Source organism: Phalacrocorax aristotelis, unplaced genomic scaffold, assembly GCF_949628215.1.
Source record: "Phalacrocorax aristotelis unplaced genomic scaffold, bGulAri2.1 scaffold_88, whole genome shotgun sequence".
Classification (NCBI taxonomy): Eukaryota; Metazoa; Chordata; class Aves; order Suliformes; family Phalacrocoracidae; genus Phalacrocorax; species Phalacrocorax aristotelis.
In genome coordinates, this window is record NW_027441295.1 from 233,726 (window position 1) to 256,230 (window position 22,505).

The 22,505-nt window shown below is 46.0% G+C and overlaps 1 protein-coding gene across 1 annotated transcript; it reads right to left on the reverse strand.

Annotated features, from left to right (window-relative positions):
• Positions 1-733: 733 nt before the first annotated feature.
• Positions 734-21,170, reverse strand: LOC142051302 (protein ELYS-like). Its single transcript, XM_075080444.1, has 24 exons — positions 21,157-21,170; positions 19,371-19,492; positions 17,928-18,181; positions 17,204-17,384; positions 16,200-16,407; positions 15,860-15,973; positions 14,794-14,878; positions 13,003-13,153; positions 10,883-11,015; positions 10,614-10,795; positions 10,073-10,134; positions 9,346-9,430; positions 9,169-9,258; positions 8,866-9,006; positions 7,984-8,088; positions 7,124-7,217; positions 5,559-5,682; positions 5,375-5,431; positions 4,013-4,159; positions 2,636-2,823; positions 2,314-2,464; positions 2,112-2,225; positions 954-1,101; positions 734-870 (listed from the first exon to the last, which is right to left on the reverse strand). Exons 1-24 carry the CDS (start codon positions 21,168-21,170, stop codon positions 734-736), a joined length of 3,087 nt encoding a protein of 1,028 aa, XP_074936545.1.
• Positions 21,171-22,505: the final 1,335 nt, after the last annotated feature.

The following is a 22,505-nucleotide window of genomic DNA, read 5'->3' on the forward strand; positions in this document are numbered from 1 at the left end:
ACAAAAGTACCAACAACATAAGAAACAAATGCAATCTTACTACGAGAAATTCTATTATTTCATATCATTTTCCGACTGGCCTAGACTAAGAGGTTACAAGCATTGCCTAACAACTCACAAGAGACTATGGACTGGCTTCTGCCTGGAGCTTGCTTCTTCCCCACCACAAGCTAGTTATGCTTGGTAACATGGGAAGGGATGAATTGCAGCAAATAAATGGAGTGCGCTGACAACCTTGAGAGTCATCTTCCATGAGAAGGGGTTCTGATGGGGGATTAAACTACTTAGTTATCTGCGGCCTTATTTGCACGCTGGGCATGTCCTTGTAGTACAATCTGCCCAAGGTCTTGGTCTTTTCTCATGACAAAAGGACAGCAGAGAAGGGCAGTAACTGACCTTCATTGCCCTCAAGTCCAAATATACCAGAAATGAGGTTGATTTAGCCCTACCACCTGTAGGAAACTCATCTGACAGCTACTGGCCTCTTTCCTGCTCTTTATCGTTCTGCCTATTTTTAAGTGAAAGAGGCAGAAACAAAGCAGAAAGATTTCAGCAAGTGGGAAGAGATTACTGTTTGATCACACAATCAAGTCTATCAAGATGTGTACACCAATAGCTTGATGCTAATCATTGTTTTAGTTTCAGCTCTCTTAAATTCTCTAAACATATTTACCATAACGTAAATATATGAATTTTGCATAACAAACATTATCATAACAGAAAAAACTCGCTCTCAACTGGGTTTCTGCTCGTTTCCTACCCATAACTCTCTAACTTTGGCCAATACACGACTGCTGAAAGGTTCTCTTGGATCCACATTTCCTGCATTAGCTGGTTTTGTTACTGATGAGAATGGCTTTGGTCTTGCGGCTGTAAAGCACGAGGGAAAAACGATCAGCCTTGTGCAATCAAAGCGATGGTTAGTTGTGCGTTATGTTCCCCCCCAAAATTACCTCCTCTTGGTCCGGATGAAGGCAGACGGGAAGGCTTGGCTCTCCCTGCAGCCAGCTGCCTCGGACCTCTAGGAAGGGTCTTGCCGTGTTGGCCTGAGAGAGAATTTCTGGCAACTGCTCTCTGTCTCCAGCGAGGAGCACGATCGTTCTGATGAACAAAAAGCGTAAAGCAAGAAGTTTCACCCGGTATTTTTAGCCAAGCCGAAGGAAGACTGGAATAACAACAGAACCTACAGCTATAACTTAAAACCATTCCCGCACTCTGCAGAACCTGATTCTGACACGCTCGTCAGCACCCACAAGTTTCACGTGGCTGACAAAACAGCAGCCTTGCCCTTGTTTTTCCTGAAACGCCGCTGTCCCAGGTGACTGAATCTCCAGGGCAACGGCGGGTTACTTTGGACAAAAGGAAGTGAGGATTAAAACGAGGAAGAGAAAGCTACCTACACTTCCCATCCCCCTGGATGGAAGCTTTCAAATGCAGGACCTAAACCTTCCAAAGCCACCTGGGTAAGTTTGCTTCCCTGGAGAACTATGGTTCCAGAAAACAGCACATGGATCACAGAACCACAACAGAAGTTCCCATAACACAAAATTTGACCTGCCTATTTTGAGATACAGAAGTTAGGTAAGAATTTTGGTCCTAAAAGTGGTAAAATGAAAGCTGTGGAATTGCAGACCTCACGCTATAACTTGAGGAAATAATAAAAAGAACAACCCGTAATGTAAATGTTGCCTGTGGGTTGGCACCCAGAGCTGCGTGCAAGATACCAGAGATGACACACAACACACTCTTCATTCCACAGTGACCCAAACAACTTCCAATCATCCGAACCCTACATAACGTACGTCGCTGAATATCTGAATGGTAGGAGTGGCTGACAGGAAAGATACTTATTTAATCCTCGGACGCAAACTGTTTGAAGTGGAGTCAACAACAGCCTGGAACACGGAATTTCCAACTGCACGGGGCAGCTTTGGAGTAGTGACACATTTTGTTCAGCTTTTAGGTTCAGCTGTAATGTAAGGTGCAGAGGCTTACTACAAGTATTTCAAAGAAGGGTGTGATAAAGAAAGCAGGATTCTTACTGAGCGCTGTTAAACCGGTTAGTAACCCCTGAGAGAAACTGGCACACTTGGCAGGACTTTTACGCTTACCATGAGATGAACGTTCATCGCCTGGTTCAGCCGTGCTGCTGCCGTACAGTTGGCACGCTGCAGGTGCTGGACTAAAAGAATTTCATGACTCTCTAAAAATTTCTCCAAACACTTCTACGAGAAATAACACATTTTAAAACATATATGATGATCCTGCCTCTTCTCTTGGCAAAGAAGGGATTCAGATTTTCCTCTTGCCCACACTTCCTTGTTCAGAGTCTGTGAAAGGCAGCTTCAGGAAGTCTCCCACTAGTCCCATCTCCCGACAGATGTCATACATATCTTTTAATAGCTCTTCCTCCTTTAACTGAGCGGCGTCTTCCTGCAGCAGACCCCAAGCCTCTGCCGTGCACCTGTAGTTAATTTTTTGAGATGTAAAGGCGTATTAATAGTATAACTAAAAAGATGCACCACAATTATTGTGCTCAAAGTTTAAAGGAAATTTAGGGGATTGTGATTTCTAGTGTTTGTTCTCCACCTTTCACAGTATTTCAATGCCAAAACGGTGGCATATATTTCTTTACCTGTTGGACAACAGCACAGTGAGGAAAAGCCGCTCTTCACAACTGCTTGAGAACGGTGGCTTCATCACCTGCATGTATCTGAGGGCTCGCCTATGCTGTCCTTGGCACATGAGGGACCCAAGAATTCTCACGTGTTGCCACGACACAGGTTTGGTTGTAGCTGGGTGAAAGAGCAGGGCCAGGGAATTCTGCAGAAGGGGGAGATCAGGTTTACTAAGATCACAGAATCCCAGGTTGGAAGGGACCTCAGCAATCATCTAGTCCAACCTATCTGGGAAGAGCCCAGTCTAGACAAGATGGCCCAGTACCCTGTCCAGACGACTCTTGACGGTGTCCAACGTGGCCGAGTCAACCACTTCCCTGGGGAGATTATTCCAATGGTGACTGTCCTCAGTGTGAAAAATTTCCCTCTGGTGGCCAATCGGAATCTCCCCAAGAGCAACTTGTGTCCATTCCCCCTTGTCCTCTCCATGGGACTCTGTGTAAAAAGGGAGTCTCCACCTTCTTTGTAGCTGCCCCTGAAGTCCTGGTACACGGGGATGAGATCCCCTCTGAGCCTCCTTTTCTCAAGGCTGAACAAACCCAGCTCTCCCAGCCCATCCTCGTATGGCAGCTTCCCAGTCCTCTGATCATCCTGGTGGCCCCTCTCTGGACCCCTTCCAGCCTGGCCACATCCTCTTTGTATAGAGGGGACCGGAACTGGACACACAAGCACACAACAAAACTGTTCAAAAGTTTCTTCAGTAAGGGTGAATGTCCTTGATACCGGACAGGTAAATATAAATTCTTTACTATTTGCAGAAAAAAAAAATCAGTTAGCCATACAGAAAAAAAACAGAGTTTTTTAAAAGGAGTGATTCACACTCGGCTAGGGTAACCAAATCCCCATAGGCAAACATCACTTCTTATAAATACAAGTTATTCTCCCAGACAGGTTGTATTAAAATTGTGACAGACAAAGAGCAACCTTCAGCATCAGAAGGAACATGAATTAGATTGAAGAGTCACTTTGGCGGTCTTCTGTCTCAAATCTTGCTGCTAGGATGGTCATTCGACTATTTAAAGTACCCAAACCACTGCTTTTGAGAAAGTGCTTGACTGCTCTGCTGAGAACAACCTGAACAGACGGCTTTGGCAAGTCACACGTCAAGCATTAACGTTGACTTCTTCATTCTCTTAATCCATTTCCTGTCAACGTAATTAAAACCAAACTGCAGATCATCACGTATTCCTGAAGGTGCTGCTGGAGCAGGATTACAAAAAAAGCTTCCCATGTTTTATCACCTGTTATTAGCTAAGCACCAGGTTTTTAAAGTCATTTGCTAGATCATAGCCTTGTACTACAACGTATGCCTAACTAAACCGTCACATGCTTACTTCATAGTCCTTGTGGTCTAGAAGCCAAAATCCTTGAATAAGCTTAACAAGGCCCGAAGGGATGGCAAAGGCAGCTGCGAAGGAGTCGACGGAAGCTTCTGTTTTGTTCGGAAAGGAATGTATGATGTCCAGCAGCAAGTAAATTGTCTGATATCAAGTATCTAATTAAGGCTAATAAATTTGCAAGACCAACAATTTATCACAGGAAATAATATTATTCCTATGATTAATATAATAGGAATAAATAGTAAAAGGAAATAAGAATATCATAGTGGTAGGACACAGAAAATACTCATGTATTAGTCTTGCCATTTTATGCTGTTGCAACCTGAAGGTAGCCAGGCCCTAACAACAAAATTGCATTCCGAATAAATAACCAGAAAGACAGACTCTCTGATTTCTCTAAGGCATTCAGAAAGGTTGCCTTTCGATATTTAAACAGTTCCGTTGGAAACTCAGGCTCCCTCTTTAGTCACTGGAGCCACCAGCTGGACATTCAAAACACGTGAACGGCCAATGCTTGATTATTAAAGCAAACAAATTCTACAGTTGGTTTCTTCCCTCCTTTCCAGCGTATATGAAACAACTGAAATTAGGGTGTCCTTACAGCACAGCTTAGCTCTCAATGATTAAAACTGGATTTAAACCAGTACCTGGATCACTCATCGGCAGTGTCGTTTTCTCTTTCTGACAGCTGTTTTGGGGGGTCTATTCTCATCAGAGAGCTCCGGGGTGCAACAGCTTTTAAAGCCCCTGCTCTCTAGGCTCCCCTCTCGGGTCAGGCAACAAACAACCAAAGCAACACAGCGCATTTTGGCAGCTTAAAACTTCAGTTTCTGCCCAATGGCTTTTCTCTTCTCTCTCTCTTTATTATTCTGTGTGCCTGCTCTTGTAACAGCACAAAAGCAAGCCCTCTTAGCTGTGCTGGAAAATGGATGATTTCAGCAAAATCAGGTCCTGGTAAACCGCTGTCAGAAATCCTTTTGCTCTGAAGCAGCACATTCTAGTGCATTGCTCGAGGAAGCAGCCGTTTGCTACAGGTATGGGTGCTTCAAAAATGAAAAACAGTTTACATTTTGAGAAAATCTAAGGGAGCTTTCTACTTTTAACATTGCTTAGTAAACCTGTTTTCTGATATCAGAAAAGACTTTGCAACAAAACATTTTAAAAATTCCTAAACAATCCACAGTACAAACAAATAATCAGTGCTTCCTTCCGTGCCTTCATTCTAAACTACATGTTTTCCCTTGCACTGTGTTTGAAGCATAAATTAGAAAATGCATCGAACGCGTAGGTGACAGACATTTCAGACCCCTGATGCGCGTATACTGGAGGTGTGACAGAAATAACTCCAAGGGATACAATTGCATGTTTGTGGCTTTCTTCAACGCCTTCTAGCAAATAGAGCTCCAGCAGTGCCTGGAATGAAAAGGGAAAAGGTTTTTAAAAACTCCTCTCTTTGAGAAATCATTGGCTTTGGGGGAGGGCTGGGCTGGGGCTGGGGTCTGTGGTGGTGGTGGTTGTTTTCAGGGAACACAACACTCACCCGTAAACTAGGAGGTGGGTATTTCCCAGTTCCTCCTTCCTCTCTCTGCCACATCTCCTCAACTTGGTCTCCCAACTGGGAAACCATCCCATCGACCGTCAGGCAGTCAGAGTCCCATTTTCCTCTGGAACAAAACGTAGCGAGGATTTGACAGAGGAAAACACTAATTCCAGCCTCTCGGTGTCACAGATTTCCTCCAGCCAAAACAAACCCAGCAAAAGCTCCCACGAGTCCAAGAAAGGAACAAACAGACACAGGCATGATCGTGATTTGAATGAGACTGGAAAGAAATTTCTGAGTCAGATGAAAGGTGTTCATTAGATCATAGTGAGCTATTAAAGGAGTTCCAAATAGGAATCCTAGAAGCTCCCTTATTAAGGGGAAAGTTGCAGTTTTCAGTTTTTCTTTTTTGTCGCATTACTTGTAATACAAAGGCAGCGTGAGCAAAGCTACCCCAAATCTCACGCCTCCAGCGGGACTGTTCCCACACACAGCGGTGAGACCACAGCACGGAAATGTCCGGCTTTGTTCTCAGCACCTCGCTTCTGTTACTGAAAAACAGTCACGGTCACAAAGCTGAGCCCACAGCTGAATTCTGGTACCACCTGAAGCAGCACGTTTGTGCCTCTGCACATGCCATCACAGTGACGGAGGGCTGGCCTGTTAAACACTGCATTCCTCAGAAGCCCATCGCAGGCTCCTGCGGGCTGCGACGCCAGCCTTTCATTTCCCGAGGAGGACGAGCAGAAGCAGCACGCTGGAGGTGGTGCTTCTAAGGAGCCCGTGAGCCTGTACGAGAGTTACCTCAGAAGGAACCTCAGGAAGAGGAGCTTGAAAGCCAACGCCTGACATAGAGCAGCTTCCACCTGGACTCCTCCTGCAGCACCTTGTTCACGGTGCCACAGCCTGAGCTTCTTTAGGACTTGCTTTAGTTACAGTACAGGTGCCAAATTAAAATCTGCTCTCACCTAACCCAAGGCACATCACCTGTATGCCAGGGAGCCAGCCCAGGAAAGGGAGTTCCCGTGAGGAAGGCACTTTTATCCAGTCGCCAGGAGCGCGCTGGCTGTGCCAGCTGCGTGGACCTCTGCCCATCTCCTTAAATGACACGAGGTGCTTGGGAGTAGGAGATTTGGGCCAATCCCCTTATCGCCATCTACTACTCGTCAAGGAGAGAGATTATTTTTGGTTTTTAAAACATGCTTTCTTCTGTGTCCAGAACAATTGCTCTGCAAAGGCCGTGCCTTGCTGACCTGGCCGTGACGGATCCTGTCCTCATCACATGCCCTTTTCCAGTAGTCACAAATCACACAGAATAGCCAGTGAATTACGTGCGCTTCAAAGAAACGATGATACCAACAAAGGGCACTAAGCAGAGGTATATATCAACGTTTTAACCCAGGAAAGTAACCTCTGTGTTCTGCAGAACACGCGCATCACTGAAGTCAAGGCTGTTGCCGGCAAATGCATGAAGCATAGCAAATGCAGCTGTTGATGGAAAAGCCACTCGCTGCCGCTTCTGAATTTGCAGTGGAACTGTTCTAGAGCTTTCCTGCACATCTTACCTTGATAAACGCTCCAGTTTCTGTCGATGACCCGCGTAGTAGCTCTGAATCAGAGGATAATTGTAGAAAGGTCTAGAGAAACTCATATCATCACCTACAGGCAATAAATAAGATGTAAGTTAAAGAAGTCATATCATACTTTCAACCTACAGTTTTTGACTAAAAAAGACACAACACAGAAGCTGAGCATCAAAATCACAGGCCAGCCTCCGACTTTGAAAGAAGCCAATCCTCCTTCTGCCTTTGCTAAAAGAGACCGAAGACACAGGAGTCAACTCCTTCTTGTCCCAAGCGCCATTTCAAGTTTACAGCTGAGGTCGCATCCAGAACATGTAGTGTCAGCTGAGGTTCACTATAAAGAAAAAACCCCAATTCTCAAAGGGAATGGGTGTTTAAACATGTCACGTGAGCATGCGTAAGGCAATTAAGGCTGACAACAGAATTTATAACCCATCCAAATGATGAACTATTTCCAAGGTGTATTTTTTCCCCAAACAATCAGTAAAAAGATCAAAACATGCAGGCCATGCTTCTACTGTAAAATCAAGCATTCCAGTGTCGGTGCTTTAAGAGTTACTTGTTTAAAATCTCAAGTATTTCAAGCTGTGGGCATGAGCAACTCCTTCACTCAGAGGCTTAGTGCTGTTTCTGAGAAACATCCCGGAAAGAAACTTGGCATCATTCTACACGACGTAGTTGAAAAAAACCCAGTAAAACCTCAATTTCAGCAGCATAACTTCAGCATCTGCTGTCACTGAACCGGCACGGCTTGGTATTGATGAAGCACTGACAGAACCACGGCTAGGCAGGTGTTCATAGGAGCCACTTACTGCTACAAATGCAGGACAGTTTATGCTTACCTGAGCCCTCGGGCAGGAGACGGGACCAACAGAACCAGAGGACCACTCGAGCATACAAAGCTGTGAGGCTGGTTTCTGCCAGCTTCTTTGTCAAGTCTGCAAAACAGGTAAAAAAAGCTCAAGAGGACTGTTGGTATGCAATTTCTTTTGTTTTGTTTTGTTTTTTAATAAAACTCCCCTCATTGCACTAAAGTGAAAGTAGAAAAATAACAGGCTAGAAATCTTTGCCTTTGCATTTTTTTCACTCCGTAACACGTCCTTCTCTGAAGAAAAAACCCACAATCACAAGCAACCCCTACAGAGACGCAGATTCACTAAAGGTTACATAAAAAAAAGTAGTCTGAACAGTTAAATCCACTCATGGATAAGACATCTGTTTTTCACAGAGCGGAGATTTTTCCTCTAGCAAAGGGATATTCTCTTTTCTCCTCCATATGCCAAGAACAATTTGTAATAGAAACAGCTACAGAAATTCATGCAACTCACTTCACACGTCACTCATTCGTGCTTCCTTTCCTTTTTTAGTAATTTCCAATCCAATACTTGCATGCAATTACGCACTGCTAGCTGACAATCAAAGGGAGTATTTGTCACAGTGCCACATCCCGTTGCTGTAATTTCAAGCCGGGTGCTTGCACAGCTCCTTGCTGAACGCAGCCTCCCCACCCACTCGCACCAGCCCCACAACAAACTCTTGCCCTGAACTCAACGCGCGTTAAGTGGCAGCCCCAACCCCTCCCATTTAAGCCCCTTCTCCCCGCTACATCTGACTTTCTGCCCATCAGCAAAACCAACAGCAGCTCCTCTTTCCACAATTACAGCCCCAGCATCATCCCAAATCTTAATAAAACATACCACCGAGTTAGAAATACTGTGACAAACCTTCTCCAGCCAGCTCGTGGGCTGCTGTTAGAAAGCAGTTTAAGACTCTGCTAAGGTTGCTCAAAAGCAACTGGCGGCGCTGAAGAGCCTGTAACCTCTGCGGGTCAGTGGAGCTGCAGGAGCTGTCAAACAGCACAACACCTTTTCAAGAGCAAGTATGAAAGCGTTAGCCTGCAGAGCAAGTTCAGAGTCGCAAAGCGCACTTCCAGATCTGCGGGCAAGACCATCTACCAGCAGATCACTGAATGAGCTCAGCTGGAAAGAATGACTCTAGGTTTGCAGCATGGCTGCACTAGTACTCACAGATTTGGTCAAATGCGCCTTTTGTATAGATCACTTTGCTCCATGTCCAGTCAAGGGCAAACTCTACATTAGCAGCAGAACTTGGCTGCTCTCTAAAAAGAGAGAACAACAAAGAAATGAATCAAGAATTCCAGACTAAAAAAATATGCAACACAAAAACCACATAAGAAGTGTTACCTTTAGATGTCCAAAGCTTAATGCAGCCAGTCAGAAGCCCTACAGAACCTGTCTGGGCAGCAGCTGACAAGACCGCCTCTAACTGCTCCTCCTAAACGTAGCAGACAAAAGAAAAGGAGAATCCCACCTGCTTTCAACATCCCAACCACCAACAATAAGTGCTTGTTTCTAACTGTGCCCTCACTCGGGCATCACAGGCTGGGCTGCTTGTTGCTGGGAGGAGCACAGGAAACTTTCCCTCTGACATGACAGCTTACCAAAGGCTAATTCTAACCTCCTGCACAGAACCTAATGCTTTGAGGAACTGACGGGGGGAAGGTTGTTCTGAGGGAACGATGCTTCCTTTTCTCCAGTCTGCCCTCCTTTTCCCAGCTCATCAGGGATCAAAACCCAAACTCAGGACCACGCAGGCAGTTGCACTCATTGATGAGAGAGAAGGAACAGCTTTCCCCGACTTTCTCTTCCTGCTCCTAGAGCAGCGCTGTCTTCCTTTCTAGACATTCAGGCCCTGATCGTGCTTCAACGGGAGGCAACGGTGGGTTTACACGCCCAAGAGGGGACCTCAGACATCACCATTTGCATAAAACTGGCAGGGTACAATTGCAGTTACGCGTGTGGATGGGCAGGAGGAGCATAAAATGGCCTCTGACACTGAAAGCAGTGCCATGGAAAGCTTAGGAAAGGTCCATCTCTTGACATTCTCAATAAAGACACAGTAAAAGCTCACCTCCTTCTGGAAGCCGCTGCACGTCATATGAACAACTCCAGAGCTCAGCAAGCACCTGCCATCTGCAGAGACAACGAACGCTGGTCAACATTCCATACTCTCACCGTGATGGAAGCACCAGTTTACATTTTTGTCATAGCAGCCCCTGGAAAGGTACAACTGAGTACCCGTTCTCCTCCTCAGAGCACTTAAAACCTTTTTTTAGAAAAATAATGGCTGAGTGTAGAAATTTTACCTCCGGGGCTATCGAGGTGCTGCGCTTTGAGCTTCAGCCCAGAGTCATTTCATGTGATCACCAGCACCACGTCATGGGCTGCGTTACAGAAGCACCCAACCCCCAGACCCAGCCGCCTGTCAGAATGGTGTCACAATAGCACACGCTTTGTCAGTACAATGTGATCAGAGTTGGGCGGGGGGTGAGTTGGGGTGTTTTGGTTTGGTTGGGTTTGGGTTTTGCGTGACAGCCAATGAACAGGGGAACCAATAATGGCATCTGAGCTCGGTTTAAGCTTATCACTATTCCAAGCAGTGAAATACCTACCAAAATTATAGGTGCTTGGGTGAAAACACAGCTCAGGGTGTGGATAAGAAGGAGGAACTCTCCAGCTTAGGCTGCGCTCCTGCACCACAACATCCAGAAGGAGGTTTGGAGCAGTCGTGCTTGTCACAGCGTCCAGTGACCACAGTGCAAAATAGGGGCATCCCTGAAGGGATTCTTCTGGCCTGAAAGAAAACAAGTGCAGAAGCTAAACGCCGACTTTCCAATGAATTATGGGGAGGGGTACTGAAAACAACTCCATCAAAATCTACCTTAGTGAGCGTGGCATTTGAGCCTGATACCAGCAAGTAATGTCAAATACACCCAAATAAGTAGATGGTTTTCCCTGGCCGCGTGTATTCACTTGCCAGCTGAAGACTGAGACACTGGCGTCAGGAGATATGACTGTAAAAGACAAGACATTGTGTCTTATTGGGAGAAAATACAATATACCTGACATTTTCAAAACACCCCTTTCTATTTTAGCTTCATTCTGCTACATCACTCATGAAACGCAACACTTCAGTAAGAATAATTTTAAACATTTACACCGTAGCAAACACCTCTGTGATAGGTTTCAGTCATACTGCCCCCCTTTTCGAGTTCCAATTGTCTCCATCCTAAGCCAAATCAAATACACAATTATCAGCTAATCAGGTTTTCCATACAGTAAGAGTGGATCAAGATGGTTAGCAAAAAAACCCCCACAAGAATCCCAAAACAAAAAAAGACCCTAGGAAAACATACCTCGCTACTTTTAGAAAGCATACAAATACTTGTCGTATACACTTGATCACTCAGCTGGCATTATTAATTTCCAGATTTGACTTAATTACAAGTTTTTCGAATAGCTCCTTTCCAGCACAGTCAGAATGAAAGAACACAATTATCAGACAAAACAAATACAAAACCCCAAACCCAACAAACAGGAAATTGGAACAAAGAGTTTAACATCAAACATTGACCATGTTACACTCGGGTTCTCTCAAGAAGTGGGACGGTCTGTCTCCTCTGGGGAAGGCATGCTCTAGATGTGAGCAAAGTGGGTGGTGCATCCTTTACCCTGACAGAGCAGGGAACCAGGAGACAGGTCGTTTGGCAAAATGGGTCTCTGTTCTCTGCTGAATTCATCAGTGCTGCTTAGGGAGCCTCCCACGCTTTACTGTGTTTCATCGTGAACTTCTGTGCCCTTTCGCTTGTGTGAGCCGCTGAAACTGCCTTTGAAGATATCAATTAGTTCCATAAATCAGAAGCCAGCTGCATTTCTAACCTCAATCCACATCCAACGGTAGCTCATGTGGGCCTACAACCTGAATAGTTTCTGGACAAAAGCTAATTAGGGTCCATCAGAAAAATTACAAGTATTTTTCCATGCCTCACACTTCATAAAAAGGGGCTTTTTTGTTGGTTTTGTTGGGTTTGGTTTGGTTTTTTTTGGGGGGTGCGTGTGTTGTTTGGTTTTGACAAGTTTTTAGAAGGCCCTCTCCCCAGAATCATGACACAAGTAGAGAAAATCCAAAGGTGTTTTTATTAGGTTTTGACACCCTGTTGTTAGAGGGTGGCACCACAAAAGAGGTGGAAGCTGCCTCTTCAGGACTAAGTCAAAGCTAATAAACACAACTAGCCTAGAAAGTCATGCCAGTGCCTCCTTTGTGACCTCAGGCATAAGTTAAGGCCAGTAAGAAGAGAGGGAAGGGCATTCACACACCCAGACAAAAGGCTGTGGCAGTTATCTTTCTGTATATCAGTATCTTTCTGTATATCAGTATCTTTCTCGTAGTGAGGGGCCCAAAACGGTGAACACAGGATTCGAGGTGCAGCCTCACCACCGCCGAGTAGAGGGGGACGATCACTGCCCTACTCCTGCTGGCCACACTATCTCTCATACAAGCCAGGATGCTGTTGGCCTTCCTGGCCACCCAGGCACACTGCCGGCACATCCAGATGGTTGGGGAAGGTATCAAACAGATCTGGCCCCAGGACCGAGCCCTGGGGAACACCACTTGTGACCGGCCGCCAGCTGGAGGCAGATGCAGGCATAGGTTTGAAGAGGGGAAAAAAGAAAGTTCAGGGAACATTCCTAAGCAATGGAGGGGATGATCTTGCTGTTCAAAGACGAGAGCTGGAGGAATAAAATCACTGACAAGTGTTATAGAGGTGACCCCACCATACATCGCTACAGCATGTCAGCAAGCATTGAAGGAAAAAATAGGGTTTATCTTAGCAAGTCCCACAGAACCCAAGCACCCAGTTTTTCCTTTGAAATAAGCCCAAGAAGTTAGTCTATATAGATTTTTAAGACCTTCAGACTGTGGGTATAGAACAGCATTCATTGCTTGGACTCCAAAACCATTTCGTTTAGAATCACCAAACAGGGACATCAGGAACAAACCTTCATCAACGCTGCCTTCTCTGGCTGCGTGGGTGGGAAAGGTTTCTACAGCCTGACAGCTGAGTAACTTGGCCTTGCTGCCCTGCCCTCTCAAGGGAAAGGCTCCGCCCGTCAGATCCAAACTGTACTTTTCAACACAGGATGCCAAACGCTGTGGAAAAAATCACAGGTGAGAGAAAGGTCATTTTCAGATAAAAGCAGACATTATACCTAAGGATGAAAGAATGTCTATATCTAATATAACCTGCATATTGTACTGTATCACTCCCAGGCGCTTAATCTGATGGCAAAGATAAACTACACCTGACACGCAAGAGAACTAAGTGTCAAACCGTAATGGGTAAGTTTGGCCGTAAAAGCTTTGCACATTTTCAGAACTGAGCATTTCCCTCGCATTATTGGTTCTGAATGTGTTTTGCAGAATTCCTTGCAACATCCAGATCTCTTCACAAACCTACATATTTATCTAGAAAGAGAGATCTGAAATAATGCAATACATAGGCATGCAAAGCGCTTTGCTCCGTGACTTGATTACGGAACTGATGAAGTTAGAGAAGTCACGGCATTCCAGCAGCCAAAGCTCTCTTGCGAGGCATTATCTATAGGCACACACCGCTAGAGTGAAAGCGCATCCCTCGGGAGCAGCCATGAGAACGTCTTACTGATTCACAGCCTTCTCTCAAACCACATAAGCTCCTGCCAGCTCCTCCTCTCACCTCGTCAGAGATAATGGGTGAACTATCCCTCCATCTTCCATTAACTACACCACAGCTTTCTCAGGCCACAAACACAACAGCCTTATTTTATCACTTTGTGTCCCTTTTTTAAAGACTGTCAGCTGGAGGTTCTAGTAGAGCCATATTTAAAAGCTGCTGAAACACTTCAGCCTTCTGAGCTGAAAACTGACACTCCTCACATCGTATTCAGGAAAATAAGATGACCGAGGCAAGGAATCACCAAAGAGTAAAAGGTCCCGCAGTGTAACATTGAAGTATGGAGACAGAACAAAGTAGCCACCAGAGGAAGGGCTACAGACAACTGGGGTTTTTTACCAAAGAAGGACACAGGACAAGGTCTTGTCTTTGCCACAGCTAAGGCTGTAGCTACAAACAGTTTTTAAGAGAGGGTAAAAGAAAGCAGAAGTTCAAAACTGAAACTGGGGAAAAATTAATGAAACTGTCTCCTATCAACTTGCCACAGCGCTTAGAGCACCACAAGAGATGCACAAGTGAACTGCAATGAAAGCCCTTTTGTACGTGAACAACCCCATCAGGGTGCTCTGTTCCTCCACAGCACTGGATATTTATGTCATTAAAAACTGCACATCAACAAAGAGGAAGAGAAGACATCCATGTTTAGAACACACTGAATCACCTGAAGGTACTTATACTTTGGCATCGTGAGAGAGAATGTGTTTTAAAGAAACACCACCTTTCCCCAACTCCTCACCTTTACCTGGTCAAAAGCAATATTTACCGATGAGGAAGGAGCTCTCCTCTACATAAGGAAAAAAGTCAAAATGTAAGGTCATTCAAAAAATCAAAATGCACAGTCCCTATCAAAACAGAGCACCACGATACAAGAACCACCCGTTTCATTCCGGACCTAGTGAGCATACGCAAGAGAAAGTAACAAAATCAGAGGAAAGAATTGCTCTGAATTAAGGTTACTTTCCCCTCAAAGAGATTTTGCCAGGGTTTCAAGCATATAAATATTACCCCTGCCAACTGCACTGATACTCCCTTAGAGAAAAGGACTCTTTCCATCTGTTCACGGATGTGCAAGTCTTACCTCATACAGGACTTGTCCCGATGGCAAGCGTCTTCTGGCAGCAAACACTAACTGCAACAGGTGTAAACTCAGAGCATCGCCTTCACTGAAAAGGTATAAATTATGACATTTGGTTACAAAGCTGCTTTATAGTCCTCATTATCCTTTCCTTAGATCTAGGCTGAGGTTTCCTGAAGAGCACTGTCTCGCTGAAAAGAAAAACAGCCCTTCCCAAAGCATGACAATTGGTCACATTTAGCCGCTAAAACACAACGGAGGACATTTGGACACTAACAGCTTCTGGGGCAAAGGCTAACCACACAGTCTGAAAGCTTTCAGATATTATGTGGACTAAAAATGGTTGGGAATAGCTCTTCACAGTGAGGAGTTCTCAAGCAAAACTGCTTTACAGTCAAAGTGAAAAAGATTGCCACTCTACGAGCAGCCGAGCTGAGTAAATAGCTTGCTGATGCTGAGAGGGGCAGATCTTTCCACCCTTCCCTTCCCACCAGAGCTCCAGTCCCTCTCCTGCACACACGGCACCTTCCACACCCTTGTTTCAGTCCTTAGCCCAGCAGGAAACCACCGACTTGGCTGCTGAACACCTTCCCTGCCAGGCGAGCTGAGCTGGCTCACCAAGGCTCAAGCTGGCACCAGGGAACCGGCCATGCTGTCACCTCCTCCTTTAGGGGCAGCAGGCTGGTGGATCGGCACCGTTAGTGCTCTGGAGCTGCAGCCTCCACTGCTTTTCATGGTATTTTTTTAATACCATGGTATTGAAAGAATAAGGAATAAAGAATTAAGAGAATGTTTCTTGTGTCATCAAGAAACAAAGGCAGCCATTTAAGAATGCAAACACAAAAATACAGCCACTGTCACTTTGCCACCTTGCAGCAGGGAGGAACTAGTAGGTCCCTCTTCATCTCTGCTAAATCCTGTAAAATTGCACCGTAAGCTCAACACCTTCCACACCTGAGAGAATCTCCTGCACAGCTAAATAATCACAACAAATATACGTGTGTCAACTGTATGTGAACAGATAGATATAAAAAGTTAATTCAATGGCTTAGAGTAAGTTTTTATTCACCTTTCTTGTGTCGACTGAACAGCCCACAAGTAGCAACAATTGCGAGGGTCATTCTCAGGCTCTTGAATAATGGCGTAGACAGGAATCCTTCCTCCTTCAAGCTGACAGTGGTGCCTAGAGGGTTAAAAAAAAAAAAGACAGAAAAAGAAACAAGATGAGCCTAGTGGCCCCGACTGCTTGTGTTAGGGTGGAAGCATCTTCCGAGCAAAGAGCACCCGACATGCTTCTCCTCCCATTCCACCCCTGAAAAAGGTCACTTTGAAGTAACAGACTTCCTCCTCGAGCAAAGCCTTGAGAGCCCTGCACCTCCAGGCGTGACCAAGTGCAAAGGCCGACTTACTCCCGCTGCAGAGTTTTCACATCCCACAGTGACAGGGAGCCGTCGGAAAAACCCACGGCGAGCTGGTTGCTTCTGCTGATGTAGCGCAGGGTCGATATTGCTGTTCCTGAAGGGCTTTGCAGTTGAAAGCAGAGATGTCTCCCTTCTCTGGTCACCATTTCTCTTCTTAGTGGAACTCCAGCAGCAATTCTGGTGACAACTACTAGAGCTACACGCACAAAACCACACAATAAAGGAATGCATTATGCCATTCAGGTTGCATTTGAAACACTGACGTGACAACATGTATAAACTAATTCTACCGTCCCAGGCAAAATACCCATTGATGCAACACTTAGTTTGCTCTTTCCATTTTGTACATATTCGGAGAACATAAGAACTCTCTGTCTGGACAGGTATTCTCAGTCATATTTCAAAACCAGGTAAAAGTGTAGCCTTCATAGACAAATTCTTCCTGGACTCTGCACATCAGGAGTTTGGGCCTCATGATGAAGCTCCTTGAAGTGACATCAACTCTTGAAGCCACTGGTGTAAGAGCCAAAACAGAGTATGCACTCCAAATACACAAATTAGAGGTTTCTTTCATCCAAATGGATGGGGTTTGATAAGTTGGATTTAGATTAAAAAAAAAAAACAAACAAAACTAAAATTTGCCCCAAGCCAATGAACAGAAGCAGAAGAACATTCCCAAGAAATAGGGCACGTCCGATACACCTTCCTATCCGGCAGCTGCACCGACTCGGATGGTCAGATTCCTACTCCTCACTGGCAAGAATCACAGTGACAGAGGGACCCTGGTGGGAGGGGGTATTTGTAACCTTAGAAGGAGTACGAAGCCACTCCCATTTTTAATCCATTCAGGACCAGACAGTGTCAAACTGCTACCTGTAATCAGCAGTCATAAATGTCTGCACAGCAGAATCTTCAAAGTGGGATGCATGTTGTTGATTTAAAAGACACAAGTTTTCTTACTTTTCAATTCAAGTTTAGAAACTGCAGCTTACCCGATGGCTCATTTTCCCTCTGGCTGCAAGATGGATCATCCAAACCAAGGTCCACCACAAGTAGATGACCAACATCTGTTGCCACCGCTGCCGCTCCACAGAACCGCTGCAGAGCCCGGTGTAGGTGCCAAGGCCTCACGCTGGCTCCTCCGGGACTAGTTATGGGCTCTATAGCAGTTACCTACAGGAAAACTACAAGTTAATATTTAAGCTGTTTGACAAGCTAAATAGAAATCACTGAAAATTGAAGCCAGAATTAGGAATATAAGACTTAAAAACACAGCATTGTTTCCAATTATATCAAGAAGAAAGAAAGGAAAAAAAAAGCCCTCTACAAACATCCGTTACTGCCTTGTGTTTACTAGAATTCCTGCAGTTATTTCACTGAGTTCACATCGACTGCAATGGCGCACTCTATTATTACAGCTTACCAATTTCCATTTCCTGCAGTTTTCAAAGCCTTTTTGTGCAAGTGGAGAATTAGGTAACTACGTGCTCTACCATAAAACCAGAAAACTTGTTTTACTATCAGTAAACTCAAAGGATAATGGTACTGTGAAGCCCACCATTTTACATCATGCCGCTCTCGACTGGACACTCTGCAGTGACAGCATGATGACGCAATAGAGAAAACAGACTTCCTAACAAAGAGACGCTCCAAAGCTGCTCCTGAAACAGCGTTATGCAGCACCTGACAGCGTTTCCCCCATTAAAAAGCACCTACCCTTCCTGGCAGAACAACTGCTGTAACCACGCTCGATGTCCCCGGGTCATACAGGCAGAGGACACTTCCCTCTGCTTCTCTCAAGCCAACCAGCAGCCCCGTTCCCGTCTGCCAGGAGACCTCCTTCACCACGCGGATGGTGGGAGGCTGCTCACGGGCTCCACTGAAACGGTGTGCAGAGAGCCGCTCCCCCGTCACAGCGCTCACGACCTCCAGCTGAGGGCCACACGCCAGCCAGGCCAGGCCACCTCTCCCTGGAAGAGCAGGGAAAGCTGGCTAAAGCCAACTCCCAAGAGACGATTGAAAACAACTGGAAAATCACAGTCACTGCCCCTTTGCTTCAACAGAGGTGCCTCACAGAGGGAGACAGACTTACCGAATTCTGGTCAGTCATTGAAAATCACCCACTGAACCCTCAAGCAATACATCTTCAAATGAACCACCTTATGATTTTGCATTTGTACTTGTCATTCCTGCACTGAAGGGTTCTGCTTGTTTGGGATAAAGATTACAATATATTGATCTCTTGTCTTTATACCATATTCAGCTTGGTTTTGCCAGAATTCATCTAAACACCTATGGGAATACAACTCCTAAAGCATACTTCAAATAGATCAAATCTCAGCCAATTCTTTTCTACTTTACTAACTTTCCTTGACACAAGCCTACTTTGGGCAGGGATTTGGACTTCAACAAGAAACTACCTCAAAATAGGCACTGAGGGAGCCAATTTCAACTTTCACACACGCTGATCACAGATAATTTAGCGCATTTAGTTTCACTGAACTACTTCCAACACAAAGGGAGTATTAACTCAGTTACTGCACTTACAGTCACGTAGAGGGATTCTACATGGTCTCAGCAGATGCCCGGACACGCAGGCAGGCCCCCGGCTCTACATTCAGATCACCTACAAAGTCAGCTACCTCATCTGCTCAGCCACTCTCAGCACCTCTCCCGGGACACTCCTCTGCATCCTATTAAATGCTTTGCAAACCTGGCTGCAGCGCCTAACAGGGCTTTCCTCTTCCTCCTGTTTGTATTCAGGCTAGCAACAAAAAAGCAGGGCCCTTTGCTGCTCTAACACTGTGGGGGAACTCTTTCTGCAGGCGATGTTATGATGGTACCAATAAATACAGCCCAAAACAACACTAGGACTTTTTTGAAAACTGCCCTTCATTCAATTAGCAAGTGAGGAGGGCTCACTGACTTGCGCCTGTTATTTTAATGGCTCAAGATTGGCGCAGGCTGTTGTCATTTCAAAGTTTAACTCTGCTAATGTTTTAATGTTAACATTTGTCATCGTTTTTTTCATAGCTCATCCTTTCTGTTCTCTCAAAACCTGATGCACCTGAGCAGCACCAACCTGACACAGCTGATACTGTGACCCTGTGCTTCAGGTCACCTCCAATTTCAAGGCCCAGTTGCAAGGAAAACGCTCACCTCTGCAAAACTGCCCGCGCAGCACAGCACCTCGGGTGGTCTCATCTTCCCCAAGAGCCTGAATGGTCACCTCGGGAAACTGCAGCAGGCTGCTCGTTACCTGAGCTGCGAGGTCTCGTATTCTTCACTCTAAATAAAGACAAAAATGCAAAAAGATACTTCTGACAGCCATAGACATTTTTGAGATTGACCGATGTTTCATCAGGTTGCCGTGAATAATCTCCCATCCACCTCCTGTAGCTCTTCTCCTGAACAAAATGGCACTGAGGGCAGATTTGGATCTCACAGCAGAGCAAAAGGAGAATCCTTTGCTTTTCTGATGCCTACGAGGTCACCAACAAAAAGGGACGCAGGGGTATTGACAAGATAAATAACAGGGAAAAAAGCCCAGGACACTGAAGTCAAGTCTACTCACACAGGTTAGTACGATGCGATCTGAGAAAAATCATCTTTTCAAAAGCTTCTCAGTAATAGGGAGAACTTTCCATTTGTCCCTTTCCTTGATTTCATACTTTATTCTTAATGGTCCATTGACTTCTAGTAGATTTCATGCATCGTTTATGTCTTGTTCACTTTTGGCATGTGTATTTTGAACAACGTTCGTAAGGACCTTCATTCTCTAAACTCTTCCACAAAACGTACTCTTGATATTTTCACGTTACAAGCAATACAGACTTTCATAGCTCATCAGTTACACAGCAGTTTTCCATACACTTATGATGGAAACGTAACACAGCATGGATTTTTTTTCTACACTTAAAGCCTCATATTCCTTATCCCAGTCCTTTCCTTCCTATTGCCTGCCCTTATCACACCTCTGCAGGATTTCACAAACATTTCTAGGCCTTTCAGACACTTCCCACACTTCTGGAGGTGCTCCACAAAGAGTTCATGGTTCTGTACATCAAGAGAGATTTTGTTGTGGAAAAACTGAAAAGCTGAAGGGATTTACAAGGTTAAACAGGCACCTTAATAAGAGATATATACTCTGGTTTCTCTTCAGGTCTTATCAATCTTTCTCTATTCCCGACACGTGGAAAGACAAACTCCTTCAAGTAACTGTGTTTTGCAGGTTCTGAAATGGTTCCTGAAAACGCCTCCCGAAGGCAAGGCAGATTTAATCACCCCGTTCAAATGGCACTGCTTTCTTCACGGCGTCTCAAAAGGGAGACATGAAACGCAGCTCGCTGTGCCTGGGTGTCCCACCTGCTGGCCAAGGCAGGCGTCAGCGCGAGCCCTTACCCCGTGCTACGGAGCAGTACAGCCAGCGCTTACACGGGCTCACACGGCGTGTTGCGGTGTCTGTGCCGTACGTGTTCTCCTGCAAACAAAGGGCTACGATCGCTCCTGCCAGCGCGCACTGGGAACCTGTGTCCCTCCCAGCACAGGAGGTCACAGCTCGCTCTGAAGCCCGGGCTCGGGGAGCAACACAAGGGCATTCAAGGGAAGCGCTGACAAGGAAATACAAGTTATACAGATGGGCCTGCTGTGGAGAGAGGTTATGCTCTGAAGGCCGGGCAGTGGAATCTGCTGCACTTCAAGCCATAGGCACTGCAACTGCTTGGGAATATGTTCCAGTACCTTCTGCCAGCATGAAAAGCACGAGCGCGTGACACACGGGACGCGGCCGTCAGGGTCCTGCACTAGGCACAGGGCAACATTTTGATGGAAGTGCTTCATGATCACTCATAGAATATATTCTACTAGTAGCAAGGTAGTTGTAAGAAAAAGAGTGAGCAAGTCTCTTCCAGCAGGGCAGGTAAGAGCAGTCAAGAAACCTTCTCACCTGCTGCTCTCCATGAGCCGCCCTGAGTCACCCTGCCTTTGCCGCTGCCTCCCGCGACAGGCCAAGAGCACAGAACTTTGTGTAGACAAATTGGAAGTAAAATTTCAAGGATTTAAACTAACTGGGGAGATTGGAGCTTAAGAGCAAACCACTCACCTCCCCAAACTCCCCACCAAACCAGAAATAATTCTTCTCTGGTGGAAAGCTCAAGGCTTGACACAGTACCACTCGGTCATTTCTTTCCCACTCATAGCAAAACACCTGCATTCAGTCCAAAACCAAAACCAAAAGTTTTCTTCTAAAAAGCCACTGCGTAACAGATATGGTCTGTATCAGAATTCTACAGTCAGTCAGGCTTATTGCGCCGATGCTCCACAAGCTCCCCATGATGCACAGATCTACAGCAAAAGGTGAGAAGACACAATTTAAGCTCTCTATCCCAACAGCCCTGATCCCGCATCTGATGCAGACCACAGATTTCATCCCTTTAAATGAGAAACAAACAAAGCCAAGACACATCAGCATTTGAAACTGGAGCCACTTTACCCAGCTGCCTCCTATGGTTATTCTCCAACACGACTACTCTTGCATGCAGGAGCTGCAGTCCCTCTCTAACGTGGCTAAGCTAGCAAAAGCTCCTCAAGTCACTCCTGAAAGTGTGCTCTGTTGCACGCTGCTTGGCGTACCTGGACAGACGGGCGCAGGCGCCGAGTGTCTCAGGGCAGAGCGCACACGCAGCCGTCCCGACAGAGGCAGAGCCCAGGGAAGACAACGTTCCCAGCGCTCCCACAGCGCTGGCCCCTCGCAGCACCAGTTCCAGAGTCACGGAGTCACAAGGGAGAGAAAGGCCTTCCGGAATCCCTGGGGGCAGCTGGTCCAGCCCCTGCGCAGGCAGGGTCACCCAGAGCAGGCTGCCCAGGGCCAGGGCCCGGCGGCTGCTGAACCCCCAGTGCTCAAACACACCCCTTGCAAACAGCCGCCCGACGAGGGGAGCTGCGGAAACGTTGGCAGCACACGCGACAGGCCCAGGGGTTTGGGGACTCGCTCCGACCAACTGAAGTATTCTCTCCCCCACGCAACTAAAACACCACCCCACCAGCAAAGGCTTGTCACCATTCTTCCTCCAAAGCTCCATCCGACGGCTCACTAGGCAGAAGACACAAAGTTAAGGGAAGCCTGATTAAGTTCGTTTCACTGCCTTAAACCAGCAAACCCCAGGCATGTGGATGCAGGAAAACGAGCTGAAGCAGGCAGGGAATGAGGAGCCGCCCTCAGCAGAGCAGGACACGGCACCGTGTGCCCAAACGCAGGTGACAGCTGCCAGCCAAGGCTGACACAACCATCCCGAC